The 27,893-nt window shown below is 34.8% G+C and overlaps 1 protein-coding gene across 5 annotated transcripts in view; it reads left to right on the forward strand.

The window, feature by feature from the left end:
- Positions 1 to 27,893, forward strand: part of GRIA4 (glutamate ionotropic receptor AMPA type subunit 4) — a 389,167-nt gene that overhangs the window by 326,127 nt on the left and 35,147 nt on the right. For 4 of the 5 annotated variants that reach the window (XM_062198338.1, XM_062198335.1, XM_062198337.1 and 1 more), the window contains 4 exons: positions 6,574 to 6,780; positions 13,054 to 13,424; positions 15,538 to 15,736; positions 21,987 to 22,234. In XM_062198338.1, the coding sequence (XP_062054322.1) occupies positions 6,574 to 6,780; positions 13,054 to 13,424; positions 15,538 to 15,736; positions 21,987 to 22,234 (1,025 nt within the window). Of the gene's footprint in view, positions 1 to 171; positions 205 to 6,573; positions 6,781 to 13,053; positions 13,425 to 15,537; positions 15,737 to 21,986; positions 22,235 to 27,893 lie in introns of those variants that run through there. The other variant, XM_062198340.1, reaches the window with a different exon arrangement.

A 27,893-nucleotide genomic window follows, 5' to 3' on the forward strand; every position in this document is an offset into this window, starting at 1 on the left:
TGATTTTAGAATGCAAAGCAACCAACAGCAGTTTTGTGTAAACTTTCTTACTTAATTGTGTAATATTTGCATGGGACTTGAAAAGCAATATATATATATATTTCTTTTCCTAAAAAAAAAAAAGACACAGTCATGGAAAGTCATACTTCAGTACAGTCCTCCTCTTTTCAGCCTCTGATGAAGAATCCTATTTTAAGAAATTGATCAAGAAAGGAAAGAGTTCCACGCTGTTCGACCATTCCTAACTAAGGCTCCAGTATTGTTCTCCAATGTAGTAAATTTAAGCTTATTTTTCTGTGGGATTCTTCTTGGATGATCAACTCTGGACTACCAAAAACAATTTTTTAAAAATTCTGTGACTTTTCTGAGAAACTAGAACAAAAGAAGAATTAATTCTCATCTTTCTCAAGAAAAGAGATTTTGAAAAAAAAAAATCACTTAGCAATTCTGAGATATCAATTCCCCTATCTTGAAATGAGCTCGTTGTACATGAATGATGGAATTCTATCACTCCGATTTCCAAGGATAGGTTTTCTAAAGGAAAATATCTCTGAATTTGTGTGCTTGTTTTCTGGATACATATTCAATTGTTTTCTTATTTTTTTAATTTTGCCTGTTTGTGAAATAAAGTATGTTAATGTACTTTATAGATACAGTGTAAAAAATCTCTTCTCCATCCCTCTTATTGAAGAGGCTGGACATATAATTCATAAAATTGAAATACTAAATTCTGCAAGCATGGCTAATTTTCAGGAAGCATGCTATCAAAAAATAACAAGAATGCCTGAAAAATCCAACTGTCTCCTTTATATATTTGAAAAATATTCTGTAAAGTTATCTGTTGTTTGAAAGTCATGCCATTAGTATTTTTGCTATCAAAATAGTGTAATACTAGTATCTGTCTTTTTGTATAAAAATGTAAATACATAATACCTCTAGTATTTGCAACTGGATAATTAATCATCAATTCAAAAAGACATACCAGAGTCCGTTGCCTGGAAGTGTTCTTTGTATTTGCTTTTATTGAAAATGGTAGCCCAGGACGTATGACATTTCTACCATTTCATTCATTTTTGAAAGAAATATGATTCTTTGTAGATGAATGACATATTGGCACCTGCATGTAATACTTCCTCAAATTCAATTGAAAACTCCCAATATATATGGAGTTGGATAAACATTGTAATATGTGCAATGCAAATATCTATATTCAAAAAAAAGCTGAAAGTGAGCACTGAAATCATTCATTTTGGTAGAAAATGATATGGTGTTATTGTTCAATTTGTTGTTCCTTTGTGTATGCTGTTACTTACATGTTGATACACTGTAATGATATATATTATTGTGAAATAAAATTGATTGAGAAATTCAGTTATTCACTCATAAATATTTATTGAGCGTCTGCTATGTGCTAGGCACAGTTACTGGCCCTGGGGGTATCAAGGAAAAAAACAGACAAAAGGCCAGCATTCAGTGGAAGTTAATGTTCAAGTGAGAGAAAGCAGATAAGAAAACTAATTAATGATTATATTAGCTATCACTGTTAATATAATGTGGTATTAGCTCTTTATGCTGTTGAGATTTTTTTCTTAAAATAGTGTGGTATATTTATAATGTGACCTTCACTTTAGTGATGAATTTATTCTATCTGAATATAGTTATTCTGAATATAATATAGCTAAATTTAGATAGAAATAAAATTAGAAATATTTTTTAAGCCTTACTAACTAAAAATTTTCTAAAATTTGTAATATTCATGACCATACTGAATGTACTTTTTGCATTCAGAGGATGATTCCTGTAAACAGCCTAAGAAAGTCAAATCTGCCATGATATTTGGGTAAGTGTAGCAATAAAGGGTAAAATCGCTGACAGTAGATATTGTGGAAGGAAGAAGGAAGCAGTTTCTTTTGTTATCTCACTATGTTCTTTGGTCATTGCATTCTCTCAAGGAGAGAGGCAGTGAATTTCAGACAAGCCTTTTTTTCCTCAAAGCTTTACAACTGAGTTTAAATGATGCTAATAACACATTACTCATCCATGAAAGTATTTCTTACCATCTTATAACAATCCTTTAGGAAAATTTTTGAAAAAGCCAATTTGTTCTCTAAAGCATTGGAATTATGTTAGAAATCTAAAAGCAATTTTATTTATTGCACATGACCTTTCAAGAAGTTACTTTTCATAATTTTTTTCAAGATTCACTTACATATTTGAAAGTTAGAGTTACAGATAGAGAGAAGGAGAGACAGACAGGGAGAGAAAGACAGAGAGAGAAAGAGAGAGAATATCTTTCATCTACTGGTTCACAACCAAATGGCCAAACAGCCAGTGCTGGGCCAGGCTGAAGCAAGGATCCAGGAACTTCATCCAGGTCTCCCACAGGGATATAGGGGCTCAAGCACTTGGCCTGTCTTCCACTTCTTTCCCAGGTGTAATAGTAGGGAGCTGGATTGCAGCGTGGACTCAAACTGGCACCCAATGGGATACTGGCATCACAGGCAGTCCCACACATTTTAGTTTCTAGTGAGATTTTTGAAATTTTATATCTGTAAAATTTTGTACATGCATTCTATATATAAAGGTACATACATAACATACAATACATGCGCATCCAAATATATGTGTATGTGTGCATATTCAAAAAATAAAAATGTACTTATTTTCTTCGTTGTAGTAAATATTAATCTCTTCCACAATATAAAATCTCTCCTACCAAGGGACTTATAGCTCAATTAGCTTTTAAGTAAAATTGCTTAAGTCAAACTCAAAATTCTGTGTCTGCTGAATTTACTCATTTTTTTAATCATTGAATTTATCTTAATTTCTACCTTTAAGAATTTTACCCATAATATAAACTATCTTCAGGACTCTTTGGAGAAAAACAAATATCCACATAGAAAATAACAGTTTGATGTTATTAATTTCATTTTAACTGTTTGTAATAGTAATGGCAATTATTATATTTTTGATGTTTTGGAAATCTTGAAGTCTTTCTAGTAAATATCTTGTTTCAATGGCTTCACTTTTGAAAAACACACATAATACAAAAAAACTTCTCAGTGGAAAAAGTATACTTTATTAATTAAAAATCATCTTAATTCATTTACATAAACAATTGCATAAGCAAAACCTAATGTAGCAGCCCCTGAGTTATTTCTTTCCTGAAATAGTAGAGTATATGTAGAACACCATTCATTGTGGAAGTTGTCTTGCTGAACTCATAATCTCTGAGAAGTAATGCCTTTAAAATAACTTTTAAGAAATCATTGTTGCATGGAGCACAGTAGTTGATACTAAAGATGGAAGTTATACTCTTGAGGCAGAAGTAAGGAGTTCTCACTGTACTGTTCCTCTGATCCTTCCATTTCTGTTAACAATTAAACACTTGGGACTCTCTACTGTAAAAGATACCCCACAAATCCCTAGAATCCTAGAATCCACTTTTAATGCCTTGAAGAGATTTGGTATTTTCTTTACCTATGGTAGACACCAAACTTTATATTAAATATCCCTAGGATGCCCTCAGACAGCTTATCATATTGGAGCAGATGAGGCAGTTAGATTGATAAGGATGTTTTAGATTTGAAATGAAAGAAAAGCAAAATAAGAGACACTCAAAGGAATTGGGCAGCTAGAGCTGAGCTGCCATGAAATCCTTTGGTCAGGAAGAGCTTAGCCTTGCTCTGCCTTTGCTCCTCCTGCCTCCCAGAGTGCAGTCACCATATTTTTCTCATGTACCATGCATCACTTATCCTGAAATCTCAATAATTCTAGTCCAAGAGGAAAATAGAAAAAACAATAAATACATAAATATTTTACTCATATTTACATAATCCTGCTTCAGAAGAGGATGACCTAGTATTTACTTATATTTACTTTCCTTCTGAAGACCAAATCAGAAATTCTAGTATGACCACTTACACTGATATTCTCATGTGAATAACACTAAAAACCAGAGTCTCTTTATAGTTATTGAGTGCTTTCTATGTGCATATTATGAAGATAAATGGAAAGTTGTTTCCAACACTGCATAACTCAAAAAAAAAAAAGAAGTCAATTCACTAAAAATTCAGAAATGCATTTATTGAATCTTGTTCCCTCTCTTGTTATCTAAAATCTCAATAAGTTTCACCTGTTTTGATGGGCAATATCTTCAAAAATGTCCAGATATTTTCATATGTAGGCTCAGCTCACACATCTGTCACTTGTTATCTCTGTAAAATGGAACAATTTGCTTAACTTCTCTGTGTCTTAATTTTTCCATCTGCAGATTGGGAAATGTCTACCTCACAGTGTTAATGTGAAAAGTAAATGAAAGGTCACACTTAAAGAACTGAGCCTTGTACCTCAAAGTGTAGGCAGTAATTAAGTCAGAGCTATTATTGTCTTTCATCTTAGATTTTGTTTTATTCCCCATCACTCATACTCCTTCACACTTATTACAAAGAATGTATGGTGATATTGACCCTAAGAAGACAAGGGGTATACCTTACTTATTTTTGTGTATCTCTCTCTCTCAGAAAACTTCTTGGTACGCAGTATCTGTTTAGCAAATTTTTAAAAAAATAATAAACTGATGACTCTTTAGTTAAACAAATTGTTCACTAAATAAAGTAAATGAAATTTAGCAAACTAGATTATTTTCTACCTAGAGAAACTTCTACACACAAAATAATTAAGTAATGTTTACATTTGAGGGCTAAAACACTTAAGTGTTCCAATATTCCAGATACTTTAGAACTTACTTTCAACCTTATTAATAATTGGGAGTCTTAGCTAGACCCCTTTTGAATAACTCTTAAGCTTGTTATCTTTTTAGATGAGAGCTGTAGAGACATTTCAATTTGAATGTTAGGCATTTCACAGATAATGTGGCACTTGCTTTTTTTCACATGATCTTCCAAATTGTAATTATCCTATTATAAAAGTGGAAAATGAATTACTTCACAATGATGTACATGTTGTAGTATATTTCAGAAATTAACAGTACTTTCCATCAACTTGCCAATCTTCATGATCACATAATTTCCAAAACTCTTTATATTTACAAACCATTTTCCATAAGCTAACAATTTTTCTGTCTTTACAGCAGAGATAACTAATTATTTTAATTTTATAGATGAAGGAACTCTCTTTCCCAATTCCACTGTTAGAATATTCATCAAATTCAAAGAAATCAGAGACTGCTAAGTCACTTGGCCCTGCAGGATTGAAGAAAAGAATGCACGGCTCATTCCTGGCCAGTTTCCCACTCTAGAATTATTGAGGCCATCTATATCAGAAAATAAAATGTCACATAATTTACATTTTTATTAATTTTTTAATGACTTTTTACATTTACAAGTACTTACAAGCAAAATCAAAATTAATGTAGACCACCATGTTGTACAAAGTAAAAGACCTAATCCAGAGTTCGAAGAGCAAACTCAGCTTTTCTAATTATGAATTTTCTGGGGAAAAAATGATTCTTCAAAGAGCTTACTATGGGAATGTTTTGTAAAACATACAGTTTTTAAAAATGTAAATACATCACCCTAATAATACAGTGGCCAAAGGAGGCCATTACTTGTCTCCAAATGATTGGAAAAACTGAGATGTGATCAGCAGATCTCTTCATATCACATGTTCATCAGGCCTGTCTATTGGTTGGTGGTGTCACGCATCACTTACAAAATCAAGTGCTTTATTGCTAACATGTCTCTTTAGCTCACACCTGTGAGTTGTGTGTGTTTTAACTGAAAATCATCAAAGAAATTCTAGCCAATGGCAAGCTCTTTCATTGTATATGGATTTTCGTAATAATTCTTTATTCTGTTTTCTGTTTCATATGTTTAGAAAACTAAATGGGACTATCACTTAAAGCATAAACTCATCACAACTGGAGGAAGATTATTAGTGTCCATTAGGGACATATTTTATAATATAGTTAAAATTCATAATTCACAAAACCTATACTAGACATTAGGAAAGCACATTTAAGGCAAGTAACTAACTTTAAAAAATGTTAAATTCATTTCTTCTTGACTAATTATGTAGCAGATACCTAGTCTTAGAGAGCATTTTGCAAAACACTAGCGATCCAATACAAATCATAGAGCCCTTTTCCTCAAAGAAGGCACTGTAAGTGTGGCTAAACAAGAAGCAGAATACTGACATATTTGACCTTCCATGAATCTTTTGTTACATGAACATGACTACTAAATAGTCTTTGATTTCATAAGATATGTTGGGAATATTAATTTCATTGTCAAAGAAAGTAACTTATGCTTCTTCAGAATATTAGTAATGAACATTTTCCCTATCACAATCACAATGCTAGGTATGTAATAATATTCTATAGAAAATTATTTTTTAAGATTTTACTTTCATTATATAATGTAAAGCAATTTAATATACTTATAAGTATCCTTATATATTTACCTGTTTTATTATTGATGTCTAGCCACACAAAATCAATATGTGTGCCAGTACTAAATGAACTTTTTGCTAAATTTTGAAATTGGAGTGTTACATAAAGGCTTGTGAATGTTCTGTAATTTCTCCTTTACAGTTCTACTTCTCTCATTATAGGAATCCCCATATGTTATGTACAAGAAAAATCATGAAATGTTTGAAGGAAATGACAAGTATGAAGGATACTGTGTAGATTTGGCATCTGAAATTGCAAAACATATTGGTATCAAGTATAAAATTGCCATTGTCCCTGATGGAAAATATGGAGCAAGGGATGCAGACACAAAAATCTGGAATGGGATGGTAGGAGAACTTGTTTATGGGGTAAGCAAATCCATTTATTGAAGAATTTACTTACATAAACCTGCAATTTCTTTTCACATGGACACACACCAACATTTAAGTGTCTATTACTGTTATATTTTAATTTGCAGCTACTTTCAAAGAGGCATTTTCAAGTGTTTATCTATTTCATTAATAATGCAATTCACAAACAATGAAATAAACTGACACTTGGTAACTTCAAAATTAGAAAAGAGGTAAAAATTCAGATATGCTATCCTTTTTAAAAAAATGACTTCAGGATACATGGTGACTGTACCCTTAAGGTTGATGCTGATAATAATTGCAGGAAGAGATTTCATGTAATAGTATAAAGTTTCTCATTATTTTGTCAAGTTCTTTATATCCCTGTTTATAATTTCTCTTAAGCATTTTTTGAGTAATTAATGAAACACTCACTACTGTGGCTTCTATTAGAAGATTCTTATAATTCTACTGAGCTCAATAAATTTAAACCTTATGTAATTCCATCATTTTTTAAAGTAGCTTACACACAGCAAAGCAAAAGCTAGAATTTATCCTCGAGCAGATCACAATGAAGCACACCATGCCCTTCCCTTGGGTACAGCAGATATTGAGGGTACGCATTCATAGCCAAGGGCAAGTACAGCATAAATGTTCTTGCCTGAATGAACAAGGCCAAGGTCAGTCTCTTCAGCTATCACTGTGAAGTGTTAAAATCAAACACTGTTATCAAATGCTGTTGTTGGTATGATATTTTGAAAGTCTAGAAACCAAAACTTCAATTGACAGTAAACTCTATTCATCTTGTAACCAGTAAAAGTAACATACACATGAAATGCATTCTCAAATTTCCTAAAAGTCAATTCATATTTCATAGATTTCACCTTCAAAGCATATTCAGTCTGATTAATTCTCACAAGACTCCTTTGAAATGAAGAATTACACAGAGAGCCATCTTCATCCAGAAAAAGTCTAGATAGATTCTGAACATAATCCACAGAGGGACTCACTTTCCCAGCCTGAACTGCAATTCAATAATTTCATGATTCTGCATCCTGCTTTTCAGACCGTGAAGCAATGAACATTTTCCGCACAGAACAGTGTAGTAGCTAAAACCTCAGCAGAAAGAGGAAATTGTTTGACATTATAAAGCAATCAGTTAGTTTTATATCCATAGGAAAGAACTGCTGACTGCTTAGGTGACCCCAGATGAAGGGGAAAATGCATTTTTTTTAAAAAAAGCAAAACATAGTTTACCACAGGATTCATTGATAGTTTCATATAGACTTTTTGTTGCAAAGAAAAAGAGTTCCTAAAGCATTTATTTATTCCATGGTTAATATTTTTAACATATGATACAGTAAGAACATTTTAGATACAATGTTATCAAAGTTATTAGAACTACAGGTCAGTCATCCCTTATCCAAAATGCTTGGACCAGAAGTGTTTCAGATTTTGCATTTTTTTCATATTTTAAGATTTGCATATACATGAAAAAATAGCTTGGGGATGGCACTCAAAGCTAAACATGGTGCTCATTTATGTTTCTTGAATACCATATGCATGTAACCAGAGGAAATTTAATAAATATTTTAATACTTTTCCATAAAAAAAATTTGTGGACATTAGTGAGTTTTGACTACAACCTGCCACATGAGATCAGGTATGGATTTTGTCACTTGTGGCTTCATGTCCGTGTTCAAAAATTTCAGATTTTGGAGCTTTCCAGATTAGGAATTTCCAACCTGTATAGTAATTAATTTCCTTTAGAAAACACTATTGAGTGTTTCATCTCAAGAGAACATAATTGGATTAGCAGTTAGTTATCGGCAGCAAAACTAACCTGAGTTACTTTCTGGGACATTTTTTATATATTTCCTCTGTAACATTCTTACCCACCAGTCAGCCCAGGCCTATCCCTTTTCAAGTATTCTGGTCATGTTTTATTTGGGAGGAATTGTTCAAATAAAGAAAACAGGCCAGTGCTGTGGCTAAACAGGCTAATCCTCTGCCTTGTGGCGCCGGCACACCGGGTTCTAGTCCCGGTTGGGGCGCCGGATTCTATCCCGGTTGCCCCTCTTCCAGGCCAGCTCTCTGCTATGGCCCAGGAAGGCAGTGGAGGATGGCCCAGGTGCTTGGGCCCTGCACCCGCATGGGAGACCAGGAGAAGCACCTGGCTCCTGGCTTCGGATCAGCGAGATGCGCCGGCCACAGCGGCCATTGGAGGGTGAACCAACGGCAAAAAGGAAGACCTTTCTCTCTGTCTCTCTCTCTCTCACTATCCACTCTGCCTGTCAAAAAAAAAAAAAAGAAAACAGATGATATGAAAAGAAAAACATCAACTAAGAATCTAATAGATATGGAGAGAAATTTTGTTTTTTTCCTTTTAAAGTTTATTTCATCAATATGAAGTGGCCTCATAGTTATATGAGAATAGATATCAACTGGTTTTTGGTTTTTTGGTTTTTTTGTTTTTGTTTTTGGTTTTTTTTGTTTTTTTTTGTTTTGTTTTGTTTTTGTTTTTTTGTTTTTTTTGACAGGCAGAGTGGATAGTGAGAGAGAGACAGACAGAGAGAAAGGTCTTCCTTTTTGCCATTGGTTCACTCTCCAATGGCCGCTGTGGCCGGCGCATCTCGCTGATCCGAAGCCAGGAGCCAGGTGCTTCTCCTGGTCTCCCATGCGGGTGCAGGGCCCAAGCACCTGGGCCATCCTCCACTGCCTTCCTGGGCCATAGCAGAGAGCTGGCCTGGAAGAGGGGCAACCGGGATAGAATCCGGCGCCCCAACCAGGACTAGAACCCGGTGTGCCGGCGCCACAAGGCGGAGGATTAGCCTGTTAAGCCACGGTGCCGGCCATATATGGAGAGAAATTTAAAAAAGAAAGAGAAGCATCATTAGCAACAACAAAATATTGTATCAGTAATATATATGTAACAATAACTAAAAGTCCCACAGTCAAGTTCTCAAGGAGAACAAGACATCATTATCATGCTCACTCATGAGCCAGTGTATATTTAAAACCTTTGTGTCACCAATTGAGCTGACCACTTTTGTTCCCAAAGGGATCTTCCTCCACATCTCTTATTCTTCCCACAGATTTAATACTTTTCTCTTCTGCCTCTCAATTCTTACTACTTTCTTTCTTATTGCTAACACATACATGAATGTTGGGGTCCCGGGATGCTAGGTAAACTTAATCCATTCTCTTCTAGCAGACAAAGACTATTATAAGGCAAAGTGATTCATTTTGAATGTTTTGTTTAGTCTTTGCAAATTTTGTCACTATAATTGCTATGAGTAGATTGAGAAACACTCTCCTGATAGCCAGCACAACACCACAAGGGGACCCAGAAGCAAAGACCACTTTTAGCTTCTCAGGTCTTTCTGCAGTCACACCTATGCACTGCAGCAGGTTCACCCTGATTTCCTGTGTGTGATGCTCCAGAGCCTCCTCCTGAACCCTGCCTTCCGTGATGTGCTTGTGTGTTCGCGTGGAGGGGGAGTGCTATTTCAGTCTGACAGAATATTCCTCACGGTTATTCCATTGGCCTACTAGCACTTCTGCATAGATTCATGAGCCTCACTCCAATGATGCTCAAGAATCCAAACCGCATCCAGTTCTTCAAAGAGATATTTTATACACTTAATTTTGGGAATCACTGGCATGCACAGAGGAAAAAAAATATATATATATATATCCTGTTTAGTGGTCTCTTGGGAAAATCTCAGACTTCAAAAGTGTCCTTAGCCAAACAGTGTTGTCACCACCATCATCCCTGTTCTCCTTCCACTGTTTCTAGTTTTCTGAGCTTGGCACGCATCATCTCCCTTTATGTGTCTTTCCTTTTAAGACTCTCATGAGGGGTAACTTGCATACAAGATACACTACACAGAGTAATGTAATATGTGAAAGGCAGCATTTCAAGTTGATGACAGGATACAGTATTTATTTACTGCTGTTGAAACACCAAAAAAATTTGGAAAATTAATTCTGTAACATTTAATCATGAAATATACGAAATAAATTTCAAAGGGATTACAGGTACTAAAATGAAATATAAGTATGTAATACTGATATTGGAAAGATTTTTCTAAACCATGAAAGTAAAAGCTGAAAAAAATAACAATCTTATATGGCAACAACAAAATTTAAAACATATGTGTTATAATAAAACATCTGAACTAAGTTATGGAAATGAGACAATTGATGATTAGGGAAAAGACTTATTCATTTATGGGAAATAAAGGTTGGTATTGCTAATATATTGAAAAGCACTTACAAATTAGGAAATAAAAGTAATAGGCCATATGGGAAAATTATGATGGGTAATATATAAAGAAGTAAAAGTAGCTATTTATAAAAACAAATTCAAATTAATTCAATGAGATTTAAGTTTCCATATAAAAAATTGGTAACAAAAAATAAGAATAAAGATAAATGGATGTTCTACAAGGTTCAGAGTTGCACATACTTTCACATAGTGCTGGTGACAGTAGAATTTTGCATCATCTTCCTCAAGAAAAGTTGGAAAAAATATATTAATAGCATTAAAATGGTCATTAGAACAATAATTATACTTCTAGAAATTTATATTAAATAATTGAGATATGCATGCAGACTGATCTTCAAAAATGTTCATAATATCACTGTTTCAAATTGTGTAAAACTGGAAAAAATAGAAATATCCCTTAAAAATAAGAAATTGAGTAAATTTTGAGATTTTCACATGATAGAATATTTACAACCATTGAAACTTGTATGTTGAAATGAAGAAGTGCTTATCATATTCTTTTGAGAAAAAGAATTATAAAATATAATGTTCTGTTTATTGCATTGAAAAAAGAAAAATAATATTCACAGAGCAAAGTCTAATAAGGCATATAGAAAGAATAAGCAAGAATAAGTGGTCAAAATAAGATAACTTCTTGTTTTGCTGTGTCTGTTTTTATAAACTAATTTATAGCTAGTTCTTTTATCACTTGTTTAAGGAAAATTATACAAATAATAACTGGGGAAAATAATAATGCATCAGCAATGGTTCTGTCTGTTATTTGTGTGGGCATTTATTATGCAAGCAAAGTTTACTCCCAAGTAAAGGCATATAGAGTCAATTCTCAGTAACTGGATGGAGAGCATGACCACAAGGTACCTTCCCTATCTTAACAAATCACTTGCCCTTGCATCAAGCTGCACACAAATGTCCATCTATGCTTCTGAGTCCATGTTGATGCCAAATAATTTTCTTTTAAAATATGTAATCAAGCCCCCTTTTTATTTGTAGATAGTTTTTACACCTCTATATATTTCCTTTTGTTTTAGAGGTTACATGATTGAATGAATCCCAGACTCAATTCCCAGAGCTGCTGTGATATGTAAAACTCCTCTCTGACTCTGTTTCAGCATCTACAAGAGGCCATTACAATGGTTCTATCAGTATCAGAAAGAGAATCCTTCTATAGGTGTTCACTATTCTCATGTTCAGGTTTTCAATACATAACCACATTAAAACTATAAGGTAATCAAGAGAGCATCCTCATTTAGAGCTACAAAAACAGGTTCAAAAAATTTGTTCAAAATCACAGAACTCTGAAAATGGAAGTGTTGTTTTCTAATCATATCTGGAATTGAATCTACTGTTTTCCAAATTCTTTTTTAAAAACTGAAAGTAGAAGATCAAAGTATGTGAACAGCAAGAAATAAATGCTAATATCTAGATTTTTGTGTGTGTGCATTGAATTGGAAATTGTGGTCAAATAATGGGTTTTCTTTTATCATACAAACACAGACTTTATGATCAGTTTTCTCATAGCTGAAAAGGAATAACAAAGAACTCTTTCCAATTTGCAATTCATAATATTAAGAGATAGTCAAATAATGAATCAATGGCAACATTTCAAATGAAACAGAAAAGACTGCAACATAGTAGCAGTCCTGGCCAAGAAATTTAGAAATTCAGCCGCATGGAAAGACAACTAAGTCTCCTTTTCTGCACTGTCTCAGATTCTGAAAGACAAATATAGTTGAGTCCAAATTATTTTTGCTTACCCACTTTCTCTTTTTTTCTTCCTTTTATGTAATTATTAGCACCAATAAAAATATTTTGTACAATTTAAACAATTCTTTAAAAAAACACTATTCATGTTTGATCTTTCACTGGCTTTCCTCATTGTTAACACTGCCCCAAAATGTAGAATGAATGCATGACTGGTTAGCTGTGAATGGATCACTCCGGGCTGATTGCTTTATGAAATGCATTAACCTATGTGTTTCCCTGTGTCTTTTCTTTTACAGAAAGCAGAGATTGCTATTGCCCCTCTGACAATCACTTTGGTACGAGAGGAAGTCATTGACTTCTCTAAGCCCTTCATGAGTTTGGGTATATCTATCATGATCAAAAAGCCTCAAAAATCAAAACCGGGAGTGTTTTCCTTCTTGGATCCTCTGGCATATGAGATTTGGATGTGCATAGTCTTTGCCTACATTGGTGTCAGCGTGGTCTTGTTCCTAGTTAGTAGGTTCAGCCCCTATGAGTGGCACACAGAAGAGCCAGAGGATGGAAAGGAAGGACCCAGTGACCAGCCTCCCAATGAGTTTGGCATCTTTAACAGCCTCTGGTTTTCCCTGGGTGCTTTTATGCAGCAAGGATGTGACATTTCACCCAGGTTAGTTTCAAAACACAATTTCCCAGTACTTCTAGATGCTGTGCAGTGTTTCTACATGTTCTTTTCCTAAAGGCAGAATCACAGAGAACTATTTCAGCTTATAAATTAGCTGTATATTAATAGTTAGTTTCTTCCAGTTTAGTACAACACCTGGATATAGCATGAAGATTAACTTTTTCAATATAAAAGTAAGTAACTCATCAGAGCTCTCAAAAAGTCATTTAATGCTAATATTTCATTCAGTGGTTTGACAAATACAAATTAGAATCTAAATTGTAGAACAGGAATTCACTTTTTGTCAGCTTTTCAAAAACAAATGTGGTTGCTATTCTTGAGTTGTTGCCTAAACAGTAGGAAAAGAGCCAACAGTGTAAATAATATGTTAGTTTTATGGAGGCTTTTGCAGGACCTGTGTAGTCATGGTTTCCCTCCTTTGAATACCTGGAAGACATTACTAAGCTACAATATTCACCACAAATGCAGCTAAACTCCTATTTCAAGAAAAATACATGATTTCTCCCATTGAGAAAGTAGCTAAAAGAATGAGAAACAAAGTGTTGAGTTATGACTGTATACTGGCATCATAAATATATGCTTTTGTTCTTTTTTAGAAATGTCTGATTTCTCAAAAAAGAGGCATTTTTGGCTACAATACACTTGATGTTTCTTAAGATCCAGGAAAACTACTGATGTGTTTAAATTCTAGTAACATAGGGAATTGAATTGATAATTTTCAGTTAATGTAATGAGAAGAAACCAAAGCAAGTCAAACAATGAACTTTAAAAGCCAGCATTAAATAAACATTAAGTTAAAACAGTAGGTGTCACTTTAATGACAACAAATGCTAGGTGAGCCTTTCAGAGTTGAAAATGCCACCAAAATATTAAATGATTCTTTACATTGAAAAAATACATGTTTCAAAAAATTTGCCACAAAAATTTTAGATAGTTTCATAGTTCCAATGAATGAAATCACTCTTAATAGTTCCTGGATTTTTTTTCATTCCCTCCTCATTTTTCCTCTACACTCACACTTCACCCACACATCTTTGGTAACTCAAGAAAGAATGAAGAAAGAAAATATTTACACCAGTACGTAAAGATAGTTTGTGATGTGGCTCAACCTTTATGCAGTTCAGAAATTAAAAACTCCTCAACTATACTCACTTGGAGATCAACCCTAGAGCCTTATGCAGTACAGCCTCACCTTGGCCTGTCTCATCCATCCTGGCAAGATTCTCACTGAAGCTGAAAATGAGTTCTAACCTTCAGTCTCTGCCAAGTTTGTCTCTACAGCTTTCATGGGTCAAATATATGACCCCACCTATGGTCCAGATATATTGCTGTTTTCTATACCACTAAGAGGAAAAAAAAAAAACACTGCAAATTAAACCATAAGTCTATATTTGATCTCACCAACCATAGGCTGACTCCTAATTTTAGAAAAGCTAAAATATAAAGATGGTATTAATAAATTTAAGTAAGTATTCCTCGTCTCTATCTGAGGGAGTTGCATTAAGTTCTACAATTCTGCTAATAAGACAATACATAGAAATTTTTTTCCAATTTTCTTTTTTTTTTTTCTTTGACAGGCAGAGTGGACAGTGAGAGAGAGAGAGAGACAGAGAGAAAGGTCTTCCTTTTTGCCGTTGGTTCACCCTCCAATGGCTGCCGCAGCTGGTGTGCTGCAGCCGGCGCACCGCACTGATTCTAAGCCAGGTGCTTCTCCTGGTCTCCCATGCGGGTGCAGGGCCCAAGCACTTGGGCCATCCTCCACTGCACTCCCGGGCCACAGCAGAGAGCTGGCCTGGAAGAGGGGCAACCGGGACAGAATCCGGCACCCTGACCAGGACTAGAACCCGGTGTGCCGGCACCACAGGCGGAGGATTAGCCTATTGAGCCGTGGCGCCGGCCTTTTTTCCAATTTTCAAAGGCACTTATATATTAAATGTAGCGTGAAAAGAATGTTATACAGATATACGAAAATCATTTTGTGAGTAGCCTATTGGAAAATAAAATGATATTTACCTTAATTATTTTTAATTGATGGTATTTCTTATCCTTTTCTGTTGGCTAGAGAAAGGAAAATGTACATTATCTTATTCATGTTTAGATCCCTCTCAGGTCGAATCGTTGGAGGTGTGTGGTGGTTTTTTACACTCATCATTATATCATCTTACACTGCTAACCTGGCTGCTTTCCTGACGGTTGAGCGAATGGTCTCCCCCATAGAAAGTGCAGAAGACTTGGCCAAACAGACAGAGATTGCCTATGGAACGCTGGATTCAGGGTCGACAAAAGAATTCTTCAGAGTAAGTTGAGGGTAAAACTCACCATGAAATGTTTATCTCTATGAAATTTAGGCAGTTTTTCCAATAGTCACATTATGAGCTGTAGCTTTTATAGTTTTTGCAAATACAGTTTTAGTGGCTATGTTAAATGCTGATAATTCTTGCATTTTATAATCACTTTAATTTGCAAAAATAAGTTGATTTCCTTATGTTACAAGAACTTTCCCTAAGGAATGGTAACAGTGAAAACATAGTTTAAGAAAGTTTATTACATAATTCATCTAAAATATTTCAATATTGATAATGCTATAATGCTACTAGATCTGGCAAGATTGGTTTTATGTATGCTTTGGAGCTAAGAACATGAAAGTGAGAGCAAGTTTTACTTTCAAAGAATACATTTAACTTGCTGCATCTGAAACCCACAAGCTGAATTGCAGATTTTACTAACACTAGATGTAGTATTATTATACAATCTATTTTGTAACAATGAATTTCAAAACAACATTTGGTAAGAACTGTTGAGTTCTGAGCACCTCTGTAAAACATTGTATGGCATTTAGTTTGTGCTGATTTCTCTGCTTTGCATTTAAAATTTCCCAAACTGGTAAAATTGCATTACATATTCACATATGAATATGCTCTTTTTCACTTTCCATCAAGATAGTAAAGGGTCTTTGTTTCAGCTGTTTGTTCCAATATGGGTTTGAATTTTTTTTTAATTATTTGAAACATTCATAAAAAGATTTCCCTTCTACTGGCTCATGCTCCAAATGCACATTACAGGCAGGCCCTGGGCCAGGCGGAAACCAGGGGCTGGGATCTCAATACAGGCTTCCCATGTGGCCAGGAAGGATCCATGTATTTGAGCCATCACCTGCTGCCTTCTAGGGCCTGAATTAGTAGAAACCTGGAATTAGGAATAGTGGACAGAATTCAAATGTTGGCACACTAATACAGAATTTAGGCATTTTAATAACCTCTTAATCCCTAGTTTTTGCATACTGAACTCTCTTCCCCTCCTGGTCTACTTAAATCCAGAGATATACATTGGTAATGTCTGATCACAAATGAGGGTTCATTTTTATGACTTCAGAAGCAAAAGCAAAAAAACTTTGAAAGTAACTAGAGAGGCATTTTCACATGAAATGAAGGAATAATTAGTATATTTTATATTTAATGCCATTTGTGGAGACTAGAATATTTAAAGTCTAGAAGGGAGAACATATTTCATTATTTTTTAAGCTTTTATGTAAAAATAGCAAATCTTTATTCATGCTTACATATAATATTTGACTGATTACATTTTCATTTTAAACTTATACATATAATTTTCTCATGGCTTGAAAATTAAACAACAAAATGTGCTACTCCTTAAGCCAACTTTCACTCTAATATACTTGAATTTCAGTAGGATAGTTATTATTTTTAACAAAGATTTGATTGTAATATTCTAATAGGCCGTTGATATTTACATAATGTTAAATCAAGAACAAATCACTCAAAACTCAGTGAAACTCATCTATGAACATTGATTAAAAAATAAAACAATGAAACAACGTGACTGTCAACTTGGAGCATTGTTATCAGACAAAACAAAACATAAGTAAATCAAAAAGCATGCCAATTTTAAAACTACAAACAGTCATGATAGTGGATTTTATTAACTGCATCCTATGGATAAATTTAATTAATCGAAGGTTTTTTAACTTATGGAACTCATCTCCATTTCTAAAGCTTAGTAATAGAAACATACTGCTCATCATGCATTTTAGCGTAATTTCAGTAGTTCACTGGAAGTGTTAGTTTGCAATTGCACCTCCCAAAAGTAGGTAAAATTTAATGTTTGCCTAGAAACCATTATGTAAATGCATCAAAATAGAGAACAGATTTGTGCTATCCTTTGCATTTTACTGACAAGTGATGACTGATTGTCATTTAAAGAAAGAAAATATTTGCAGAGCTCCATTCTGCCTTGAGTGATAAAGGGAAAAAGAAATGTCATTTGGATTCCCTGAAAAAGCTTCAAAAATAATTCACTGGAAAGTTCTTCAGCATCAAGCACAATGAAAAGATACGTTTTTGACCTTTTAAAAGTTACGTTTTTTTTCTTTAACTTTTCAATTTCAAAGCACTGGTGAGGTAGATAAGGTAGTATAGTGATAAGAAATACAGGAATAAGGAAGGCTGCTTCCAAGATTTATAGTCTTGCATACAGGCTGTGCAAGCACCACACCTTGGTTTCTTCCTCTCTCATCCAACTTCAGTTTTAATATTGGAAGATTTTTGTAAGTGTATATATTTATTGTTTCAGAACACTCTGAACCCTATTGGGACAAGAAAATACTTTGCCCTAGCAGCACACTTTCAAGAATGCGTAACTTAGGGTTCTCTGATAAAAATCTCATTCCTTTCCTACCCTGTGTGCCTCTCTTCTCCCCTGTTCACGATGACCTGGTTTAAATAAACCTTTTGTCTGATGGATTGAGGAAACAGCACGTGAAGGGTATTTTTGGACTTGTCAAAGATGTTTTCTCCTAGGAACATGGTAATTGCACATCTATCAGCTCCACTAAGCCACCTCAGGCGTTGAACAATCCTCAGCACTTCAAAAAAAGTCACCCTTATAATCAACTGGAAAAAGAATTAGGCCATGGGGAAAATTACATCTGGACTTGACTGATGCCTTGGGTCTGTCCCATCATGAAACTTGATTTGATTTATGTTCTTTGTACCTTGTTAAGCAGAAACACAGAGGCATTTAAAGAATATCTGTACTTCTCTCTTAATGACAGCCTCCTCAGTGCCTAGGGATTTTTTACTTTATTATACACCTGATTCAAACACACTGATTTTCATTTCAATGCAGATTTTCATCTTGTGCCTGTTTCAGTCCTTAGTAAAATCGTGAATGCATGAATGAGGTAGATTATTTTCTTGCAATTTGTAATATTATTAAATAATGCATTGATGAACTCTCAGGAGATCATCAGTCTTGCCATAAAACCTACTAGAAGGGGTAAATAATTCACCTGGTAGCAATGTAAACATTCATTGAAATGTATTCTTGTTAAAAAAGGAGGACAGCACATTTTTAAAACTCCAAGAATTATTTTGAATAATAGATTAGTGCATTAAATCAGATAATTTCCAGTGCACTGAGTTTCACAATAAAAGTGAAACAAACACAGATATAGATAAATTTTCTAATTCCAAAAAATAAAGACTTTAATATTGTCATTGCTTATTATCCTGAGCATATTCATGTCCCACACTTAATTATTAAGTAAATACTACAGTTGAATATTTTAGAGGGTTAAAACTGCCATGGAAAAGCACATTTATGAGTATGCTGGGTTTGCAGAAATTTCCTCATTTTAGCCTGTCTCATCAAATTTATAAATAAATATTTGCTTGTGCCTACTCCTTAGCAAACATTCTCTGCAGTCACAAATCAGGCATAGAGAAATTACTTCCAGCCCTTTGCCTCTTGATTCCCTCTCATCCCTTTGCCAAGTGCAGGTGATCTTATCTAAATCATGACCTTTTAAATCAGAAGCAGAGAACTTCTAAACATTAGCATAGTGATATACAGGGTTAATTTTTTTTTTTACCAAATATGTTGCTTTCATCTTTCCTCTATTTTTGGGACTGGAAGTTTGTATTCTGCAATTTCTATTGTGCCTACAACCTATGAAATTCAGCCTAATAACAATGGGTTTCCTTTTCTTCAGGATTTGAAAGTGATTAATTCAACCCTTCTTCCACCTCCTATTTATACAATTGAATATATTTAAGCAAATTCAGCAGCAGAAAAATAATAATAGCCTAAAAGGACCAAACCCTAAAAATACCCCATTTAGCCATGTTGTTTTTATTTAACTGATCTGTTCCTTTAATAAAGTATTTAATCAGAACTGAAAATTGTCAAGTACTTGAGATGTTTTAAAATATTTCAATTAAAACAATACTCTGGTGATTTTATTTCTATTTTCAATATACTATACATAATGAAGTGTATAATATTTGTGGAGCCCTACCCCTTTTTGGGTGAAGCTTATATAAATATGTAAGAAAGTGACTAAATGTGTTTATCATCATTTCGCTAAATAATCAGAATAGATATTTAAGGATAATCTGCATCTAGTAATCCAGAGAGTTTGTATTTTTCTAAACTCATTATAAAGTAGGAAAGTTCATTCTCTGGAACAGAATTATATTTTGAGAGATGGGATGAATGAAGCCTGGCAATATGGCATTCCCATAGCTCTGGGTTCTGAAGCCAGTTACTTGTCTTCCCTGGAAGCACATAGAATGTTTGCAATTCAATTGAAGTTTTACAATGGGATTTTTTGATACAGGAATTTCTATAGTCAGAAGTAGTCAGTTACTAACTAAACACATGCATATACATCACAATCACCATGTCAAGTGATTAAAACATTTCATAGTACACTACAGGATATCTATTCCCTTGTTAATACTGGGAATATACTTTAACATAAATATATGTTAACATAAAATATCATTTCCTTTGGTATTCAAGTATGTGAATCAGTTATTGTGTGGTTTATTATTTAGGTTTATTAATTAATAATTTCTCATCAAATAAAATCAGCATTTTGAATTCCACTTAATTAGCTTTTTCTTTGTCTACCTGAATAATTTTCTTTTACCCCAAAATATGAGTTTTTAAGTTTGCTGTTCCAGATACTTGTTGGTGATTAAAGAATTGTTTTTTGTTGGAGTCTAGATTCTGGTAAACAAATGAGGTTCAATCAAAATAAATAAACATACTACTCAATATTATACTTTACATGTAAACTTAAATCTAGATTAAGTCTCCATTACTTTTTTTTGGATGCAGATACAAAACTTTAGCATCTTGTTATGGAATAAGTGCAGTTGCACCAGATAAAAATCTGTGTACAACTGTATTATCAAGTCTCAAACAGAAGTCCAATTTTTTTAACCAACTAAATATATCTTTGGGAAACATTTGAGTTCATTTGGATAGATTTTCTTTCTTTTTTCTTAAGACTTATTTATTTCAGAGGCAGAATTAGAGAGAAAAAGCTAGACAGCAGTCTTCCATTTGCTTGTTCACTGCCCAAGTGGCTGCAAAAGCTAGAGCTGGGCTGATCCGAAGCCAGGAGCCAAGGGCTTTTCTGGGTCTCCCATGCAGATGCAGGGGCCCAAGCACTTGGGCTATCTTCTACTGCTTTCCCAGGCCATTAGCAGGGAGCTAGATTGAAAGTGGAGCAGCCAGGATTCAAACAGGACCCATATAGAATGCTGACACCACAGACAGAGATTTAACCTACTACACCACAGCTTCAGCCCCTAGATATATTTTCACATTAAAAAATTCCTATGTGAATGAAAAATGTAATGTGAGTGCAGATCCTAGCAAATGGACAGGTAAATTAAGTAGTGGGAGTAATGTTGATACAACTTAGATACAGAAAAATAAAATATAAAAACAGATAAGGTTCTTGGTTTGAGTCAGGGGATTAGAATGAACACTTCTTCAAAGTATAAAATGGGAAAACAGTAATCACCTCTCTTCAAAGTCAGTATATGTTTGGAGATTTTTGTCAGAAAAAAAAGCCTACAAATGTTTTGATCAACCTAGAGTTTGATTCTTACAGATACTTGGCTTAAAAACTGTTGCAGATTTTTCCTCCTCTTTTTATGTTCAACTACTGACGTAATATGGACTGCACTTTTCTGTACATCTTATTTGGATGATTTTCATTTAAACACTGAGGCATGGAAAAAATCATAAAGCAATAAATCTCCCTATTTGTTACAACTCAAACACAGCATGGAAAGGAGTGTTATGACCTCTGCATCCATGTTTACATCTCTGGTGGTCCTTTTCAAGTAAATCATGAATGTGATATAAACTATAAATGTGATAGAAAACACAATTTTAAATGCTTAGTGCTCTTCATGGCATGCTACATTTAAAAAGTAATAACTTGCTAGTTAAGCAGTTGAATATGGTCAGTATTATGGCTGGAGACTCAAGTGTCTCTTTAACTATCACTTTTAAATGTCTGTCATTTCAAAGATTTTCCTTAAGTAGTTGTAAAGCGCCTTTATCTAATTTGAGAAGAATCATGTTACTATTCTGTTACCATGTTGCAAATTGTAGTTAGAGGGCAATGGGAAAGTACTAGGAGGCCTTATCCTTATCTTGGTTCAGTCAATATTAACACGTTGTTCCTTTCTTTCCTGTATTTAATTTTATTTTAATTTCCTCCAGAGATCAAAAATAGCAGTGTATGAAAAGATGTGGACCTACATGCGATCAGCAGAACCGTCAGTGTTCACTAGGACTACAGCTGAGGGAGTAGCTCGTGTCCGCAAATCCAAGGGCAAATTTGCCTTTCTCCTGGAGTCCACTATGAATGAATACATTGAGCAGCGAAAGCCATGTGACACGATGAAAGTGGGAGGAAATCTGGATTCAAAAGGCTATGGAGTAGCAACGCCCAAGGGTTCCTCATTAAGGTGGGTGGAATAGTATAACAATATAACATGTGTTGTTATAGTATTCCACCTTCCCTGATGTCCCTGAGAGATTATTTTGTTTTCTGTGTAACCATGGTATGTTTGTTTGTTTGTTTGTTTGTTTTCTTTTTCTCCATTTCATTGTTTTTTTTATCAACAATCAGGTAATAGTTTTAATTTTACAATAATTAATCATAGTTGACATCAATACTTGAAGGCCATATAAAAACCAAACTGGTTGAACACTAGCTGCTTCCAGTGGGCCTAAAACATGGGTATTAGATGCTTTGGTATCTCATCAACTTTTTTTGGCCACCAAAATGTATGCTATTGTTGTCAGTAATGATTCTACATTTTATCATTATTTTTCTTTTTTAAATTATGCCTGGCCACTAGTTGCCGAGTAGAAAGAGATTGACATCTTTCTAGCAAACCACATTTTTTCCCATTTCAATGTTTCATTTATTATGGCATCATTATATTTTAGATTATCCTCAGCTTGTATTGGTGCTAAGTGTGAAATCACATATATTTACAAAAGCAGTTATGATCAAAGGGAAAAGTGGACTCTGGTTTTATAGTGCTTACTCAAGTCACACTCCCACTTATTTCAAAGGGAGTATGGTGTAAGTAAGATCTGTAAAATTAGACCCGATGACCATCCAAAATGTTTGCAGATGCACCCCGATGAACAAAAGCATTAGAAGTGTGAAGTAAAAGTGAGACTTTCATTCTTAGGGAAATATTGGTCAAATCTGCCCTTTTTATCCTTTTGGTCCTGGACATACAGAATTCACATGTTTATGTCCAGGAGGCAGAATTTCCTAATTTCCTTAAGCAATAGAGGTTTCTGTGGAATTTAAGGGGCTAGAGCCCATCAAGAGTGATGACTGACAGATTACTCTGGCGTCAGTGCTGCTTGGGAGAGATTCACACAAAGCTCAAATTCAAGAAGAAAGCAGAATCTTTGCTAAAGGACTTACCCAAGAACCTGGTCTTGAAAAATGATGTCTCTGGTAAGCCACTGAATAAACGAAGGTAATGAGACCTCTACCGTCACCCAGCACAAGTGAATGCAGTATAAAACATACATGATTGTTTTTATTGGTTACAAAAAGGGAACTGCAACGTGTTTTGATGTATATGTTGGGTGGGATAGGGATGAAAGAGATCTAAGAAACAAATTCCAGTACTGGAAAGAATGGTGTTAAACAAATATTTTGTGTTTGCTAGCAGCATTGTAATAAGTAGTGAGGAGGTTTATGATATGCTACAAAAGTGACAATTTTAAAAGGAGACAGAACAAAACTAATGCGTGAAAATAAATTTGGGAGCAGACTTTGGCAATTCTGAAGTCAGGGTTTTTTTGAACATACATTCCATAAGAAACTGGAGAAATGTGCAGGGAGAAAGCCAAACTAATAAATTATCCATAATTAAATTCTGCCCAAAATGATTTTAGCCACTGAGACACTTATACTGGCCTCAGGATATTTGGTCTTAATATTTTGTATGAGAAATACAAAATGAGAATACAGTATGAGAAATATTCAGAGAGACCAAGTGGCAAATAAATCTCTGTTGAAGTAGTAGTTATCACCTGGGAGTAAGTTGTTTAGAAGAAATAAAAGGGGGAAAAGCAATAGTGGCTGATATGTAGATTAGTGTTCAGACTATTGATTACATTCACTAGATGTCTCTTTTGCTCTTAATTAATTCTCTGTGGATGTAGCTGCTTTGTCCTCTGTCTTGTGTCTACAGATAAAGTCAAGCTCCAGGGAGTAAATTTGGCCCTCAGATACGGGTGTGTTTGACTCCCATTGATGGCAAGAAGAGTCCCCTCTTAAATGTACCACTTTGTCAAATCCACACTACAGGGATTGTTTGGGGAGAAGCTGAAGGGCTTCATCTGTCTGGAACTGTATAATAATCAGCCACTAGCTTCCCCCTCTTTTCCTGTCCTTGCCTGAATCTTGTTAATGAGGCAATTGTTAAACACAGCTTCCTGGATGGAGAGTTTGTTTATGTGCCTTGTTTTATATATGCCATAATTTCCTGAGCAAGCTGGCCTCTGCATGCCAAAACCACAGTTATTTTGTCCAGTCTTTGAGAACATTGGAAGGGCACTGTAGGCTAACCAACATTCACCTTATCCGTACATTCTTACTCTCCCACCTCCACCCATCTAAGAGGGAGGCTCATTAGGATTAAATCCTCATTCTTATTCCACTAGGTTTCTTCTGTGTCAAAAGAGGCAAATCAATCTAGATATTGACGAATAGGCAGCTTCTGTATAAATGATTCAGTTTGTAGAAGTAAATTTAAAAGGTCCAGAGAGCATATATGCATCAGCTGTCTTTGAAATCTTTCTCTTAATCAGTTCAGTAGAGACTTAACTCTGTTTTGCTATACAATCTATCTTTTAAGTAGATTTTTTTAATAGTAGCTTCAGATATAGTGAGACTTCTGAATTTCATTGTCATTAACTATGGCTTTCTTACAAACTCTGCTGTTGTGTTTCATTAGGCAACATGAAACTTTAAGAAAAACAGTAAGTTTTCCTTCTATGTGAGTTTAAACCAGAAAACGCAAAGGACTAGCAATGTTATTTTGATCTGGGGAGTTTTCAGTTTTCAGGCTTTGTTGTTTATCAAAATGCTTCAGAATAAATGTCACAGAAAAGATAAATATATAGTCAGGATGAGAAGTGGCCTTCAAAACAAAGCAATCAGGATTATCGCAGAGCCCATCTATGACTTGACAAAAATGTAACAGTGAAGATGAGTTCCCATCTTTACGGTAGAGAATGAAATATAGGGATGTTCGTTATACAGAGACTTTATTTCTGACTGGTGTTTTTTGGATATACACATTGAAATTCACAGCCTTTGATCTATACTATCACTTACAGGTAGCCAACAACAATGCCCAGAAATTGTTGGTTTACTCTACTTTAACATAGATTCTCCAATTTTTAGGTAACAGTTAATGCCAGATATGTTGATCTTGTAATTTCTCCTGCATGCCCAAGCTGTTTATGTTTCTGTGAATATCATGGCTTTCCTCTGCATTCCTTTTCAAGCACCCTTTACAATGCAAAACAATTGTGAAAGCCTTTCTCTGGCAGAGCAATTTTTAAAGATTGTTTTAAAATATACACTTTAGATGGCATTGCAGTAGCATGTTAAAGTTTAGATGAAAGAGGAAGTATATTTATTTTCACTGTCTACACTATCAACTTTACAAATTTACTGTAGTGCAGATATCTACTATACTATAATATTGATGGTATAATAAAGTTGTTTCCACTAAACTACTGTCACCTGTACTACCATATCTGCATTATACTAGTTATTATACTATTGACTTCACAATGCCATAAGTTGTTTAGAGGGAATCTTAACTTTTTTTTTTTTTTTTTTGACAGGCAGAGTGGATAGTGAGAGAGAGAGAGAGAGACAGAGAGAAAGGTCTTCCTTTTTGCCGTTGGTTCACCCTCCAATGGCCACTGTGGCCGGCGCATCGCGCTGATCCGAAGCCAGGAGCCAGGTGCTTCTCCTGGTCTCCCATGCGGGTGCAGGGCCCAGGGACTTTGGGCCATCCTCCACTGGCTTCCCCGGGCCATAGCAGAGAGCTGGCCTGGAAGAGGGGCAACCGGGACAGAATCCGGCGCCCCAACCAGGACTAGAACCCGGGGTGCCAGCACCGCAAGGCGGAGGATTAGCCTGTTAAGCCACGGCGCCGGCTGGAATCTTAATTTTTTAAATATAGATTGACTTAGATAGATGTGAGAAGAGAATACCTTTTCAAAACGCATTCATAATGTCTAGCATCTCTAAATACCTCCAGAGAATAAAGATCATATCCGAAGACTTTCCCCAATCTTTCTAAGGATTTGTATACTTGAACTTAGTGTTTGAAGCACAGTTAAAAAGCTTTAGTCTCCTATAATTTTATCATTCAACAGTGATTCTTCCCACTCAGACTTTGCCTTCTTTAAAGATGTATGCAGATCTATGTATAAAACAAATGCCTTGTCATGGAAAAAAAAAAAAAAAGAATCATGTTCCAGGAGAAAGCACTTCCAACAGAACTTTACTGGTGGGTGAGAACTGAAAAAAAAAAAAAGAAGCCCAGTTGGACTTGGAGATGCCTTAATGCAGGAACCCACAGCAACGAGAACTGGTCCTTTACATCCAAGCCATCATGGTTAGTTTACAACAAGACAACCCAGAACCCTGCAGGAATAACATAACAGGGGCAGGAAGTCCTACGAATGGGAATTAGAATTGCACATCTTCACTGGACTTTCTCTTGCAGTATTTAACAGTCTTTAGCCTGACAAAATACTCAGCTCCATGTCTAGATCTTTATCAGGGTAGGCAGAACACTATATAGAGCAAATTATGTTTCTTCCATTTTGACATTTGCCAGGGCAAATGTGTTAAAACTTACAATTCAAATTCACATATTAAAAAGCTGTTATCCTAAGGGATCATTTACTCATATAAAATTTGTGAGATATACCTAGCATCAATTCAGGTGTACTTAGCCTTTTTAAAAAATAAACAAATTTGTTGGATATTGTGTATGAGAATAAAGATGTAATCTTCTTTAGCATTAGAAAAAAATCATCTTAGGTAGACACTGGAAAACCACAAAAGTACAGAAATTCAAGGCTGACTACTTAATATTACTGAGTATTACTTTGCCTGAAATGAATAAACATTTATCATGTCTTCTGGAAATGAGTTGAAATACATTAGTAACCACATGTGTTTTTAAAACTATTACAGAAAGAAATATCGTTTTGCTTATGGAGGTACTTTATTATTTCTTAGTGTCATTAAATTTACTACAGATAACTTAGTTTTTATGATCCCATTATGTTTTGGAATGTAGTCTATCAGTCCAGGGAATAGACATACACACACAACAAAAATCAATTGCACTTCTCAACACACAAATACACACAAACTTCCATTACTGTAATGTGCTTAAACAGATATCTAGTATGATATTAAGAGATGCTGATGTTTACTATGGGAACCAAATATTTTGTGCTCACAAACTGAGATGGCTTATGGTAGAGCTACAATGTTACATGTGTCCCAAGGAAAAACACTTGTAGGGTAGAATGTTTGTAATTCACCTTTCTTTTCCTGGATGTTGAGTACAATAGGAAGCCTAAAACTTTTGCTACCATTTGACATTCTGGATTTTTTTTACTTATCTTTTTCCTATATCTAAATCTTATAGCTAAAATTATAGCTTTCAATGAAAAGGAAATAAATGGGTTTCTTCTGCATTTCATTAACCATTTATATATTTTTGACATTCTTCCAATTAGATTTTTTAATTGCTAAAATCATGTGCTTTCAGTTATTTGTTAAAAATTTACTTACTTGAAAGAGTATAGTGAGAGGGAGGGGGGAGAGAGAGCAAGAGAGAGAGACCTCTTCCATCTGCTGGTTCACTCCCCAAGTGGACCCAAATGCCAGGTCTGAGCTAAGCCAAAGCCAATAATCAGGGACTCCACTCTGGTTTTCCACATGTGTGCCAGAGGCCCAAGCACTTAAGCTGTGATCTGTTGCCTTCCCAGGTGTGTTAGTAGGAAGCTGTATCTGAAATGGAGCAGCTGGGATTCAAACCAGCACTC

Source organism: Lepus europaeus, chromosome 7 (genome assembly GCF_033115175.1).
Source record: "Lepus europaeus isolate LE1 chromosome 7, mLepTim1.pri, whole genome shotgun sequence".
In the NCBI taxonomy this organism is placed as follows: Eukaryota; Metazoa; Chordata; class Mammalia; order Lagomorpha; family Leporidae; genus Lepus; species Lepus europaeus.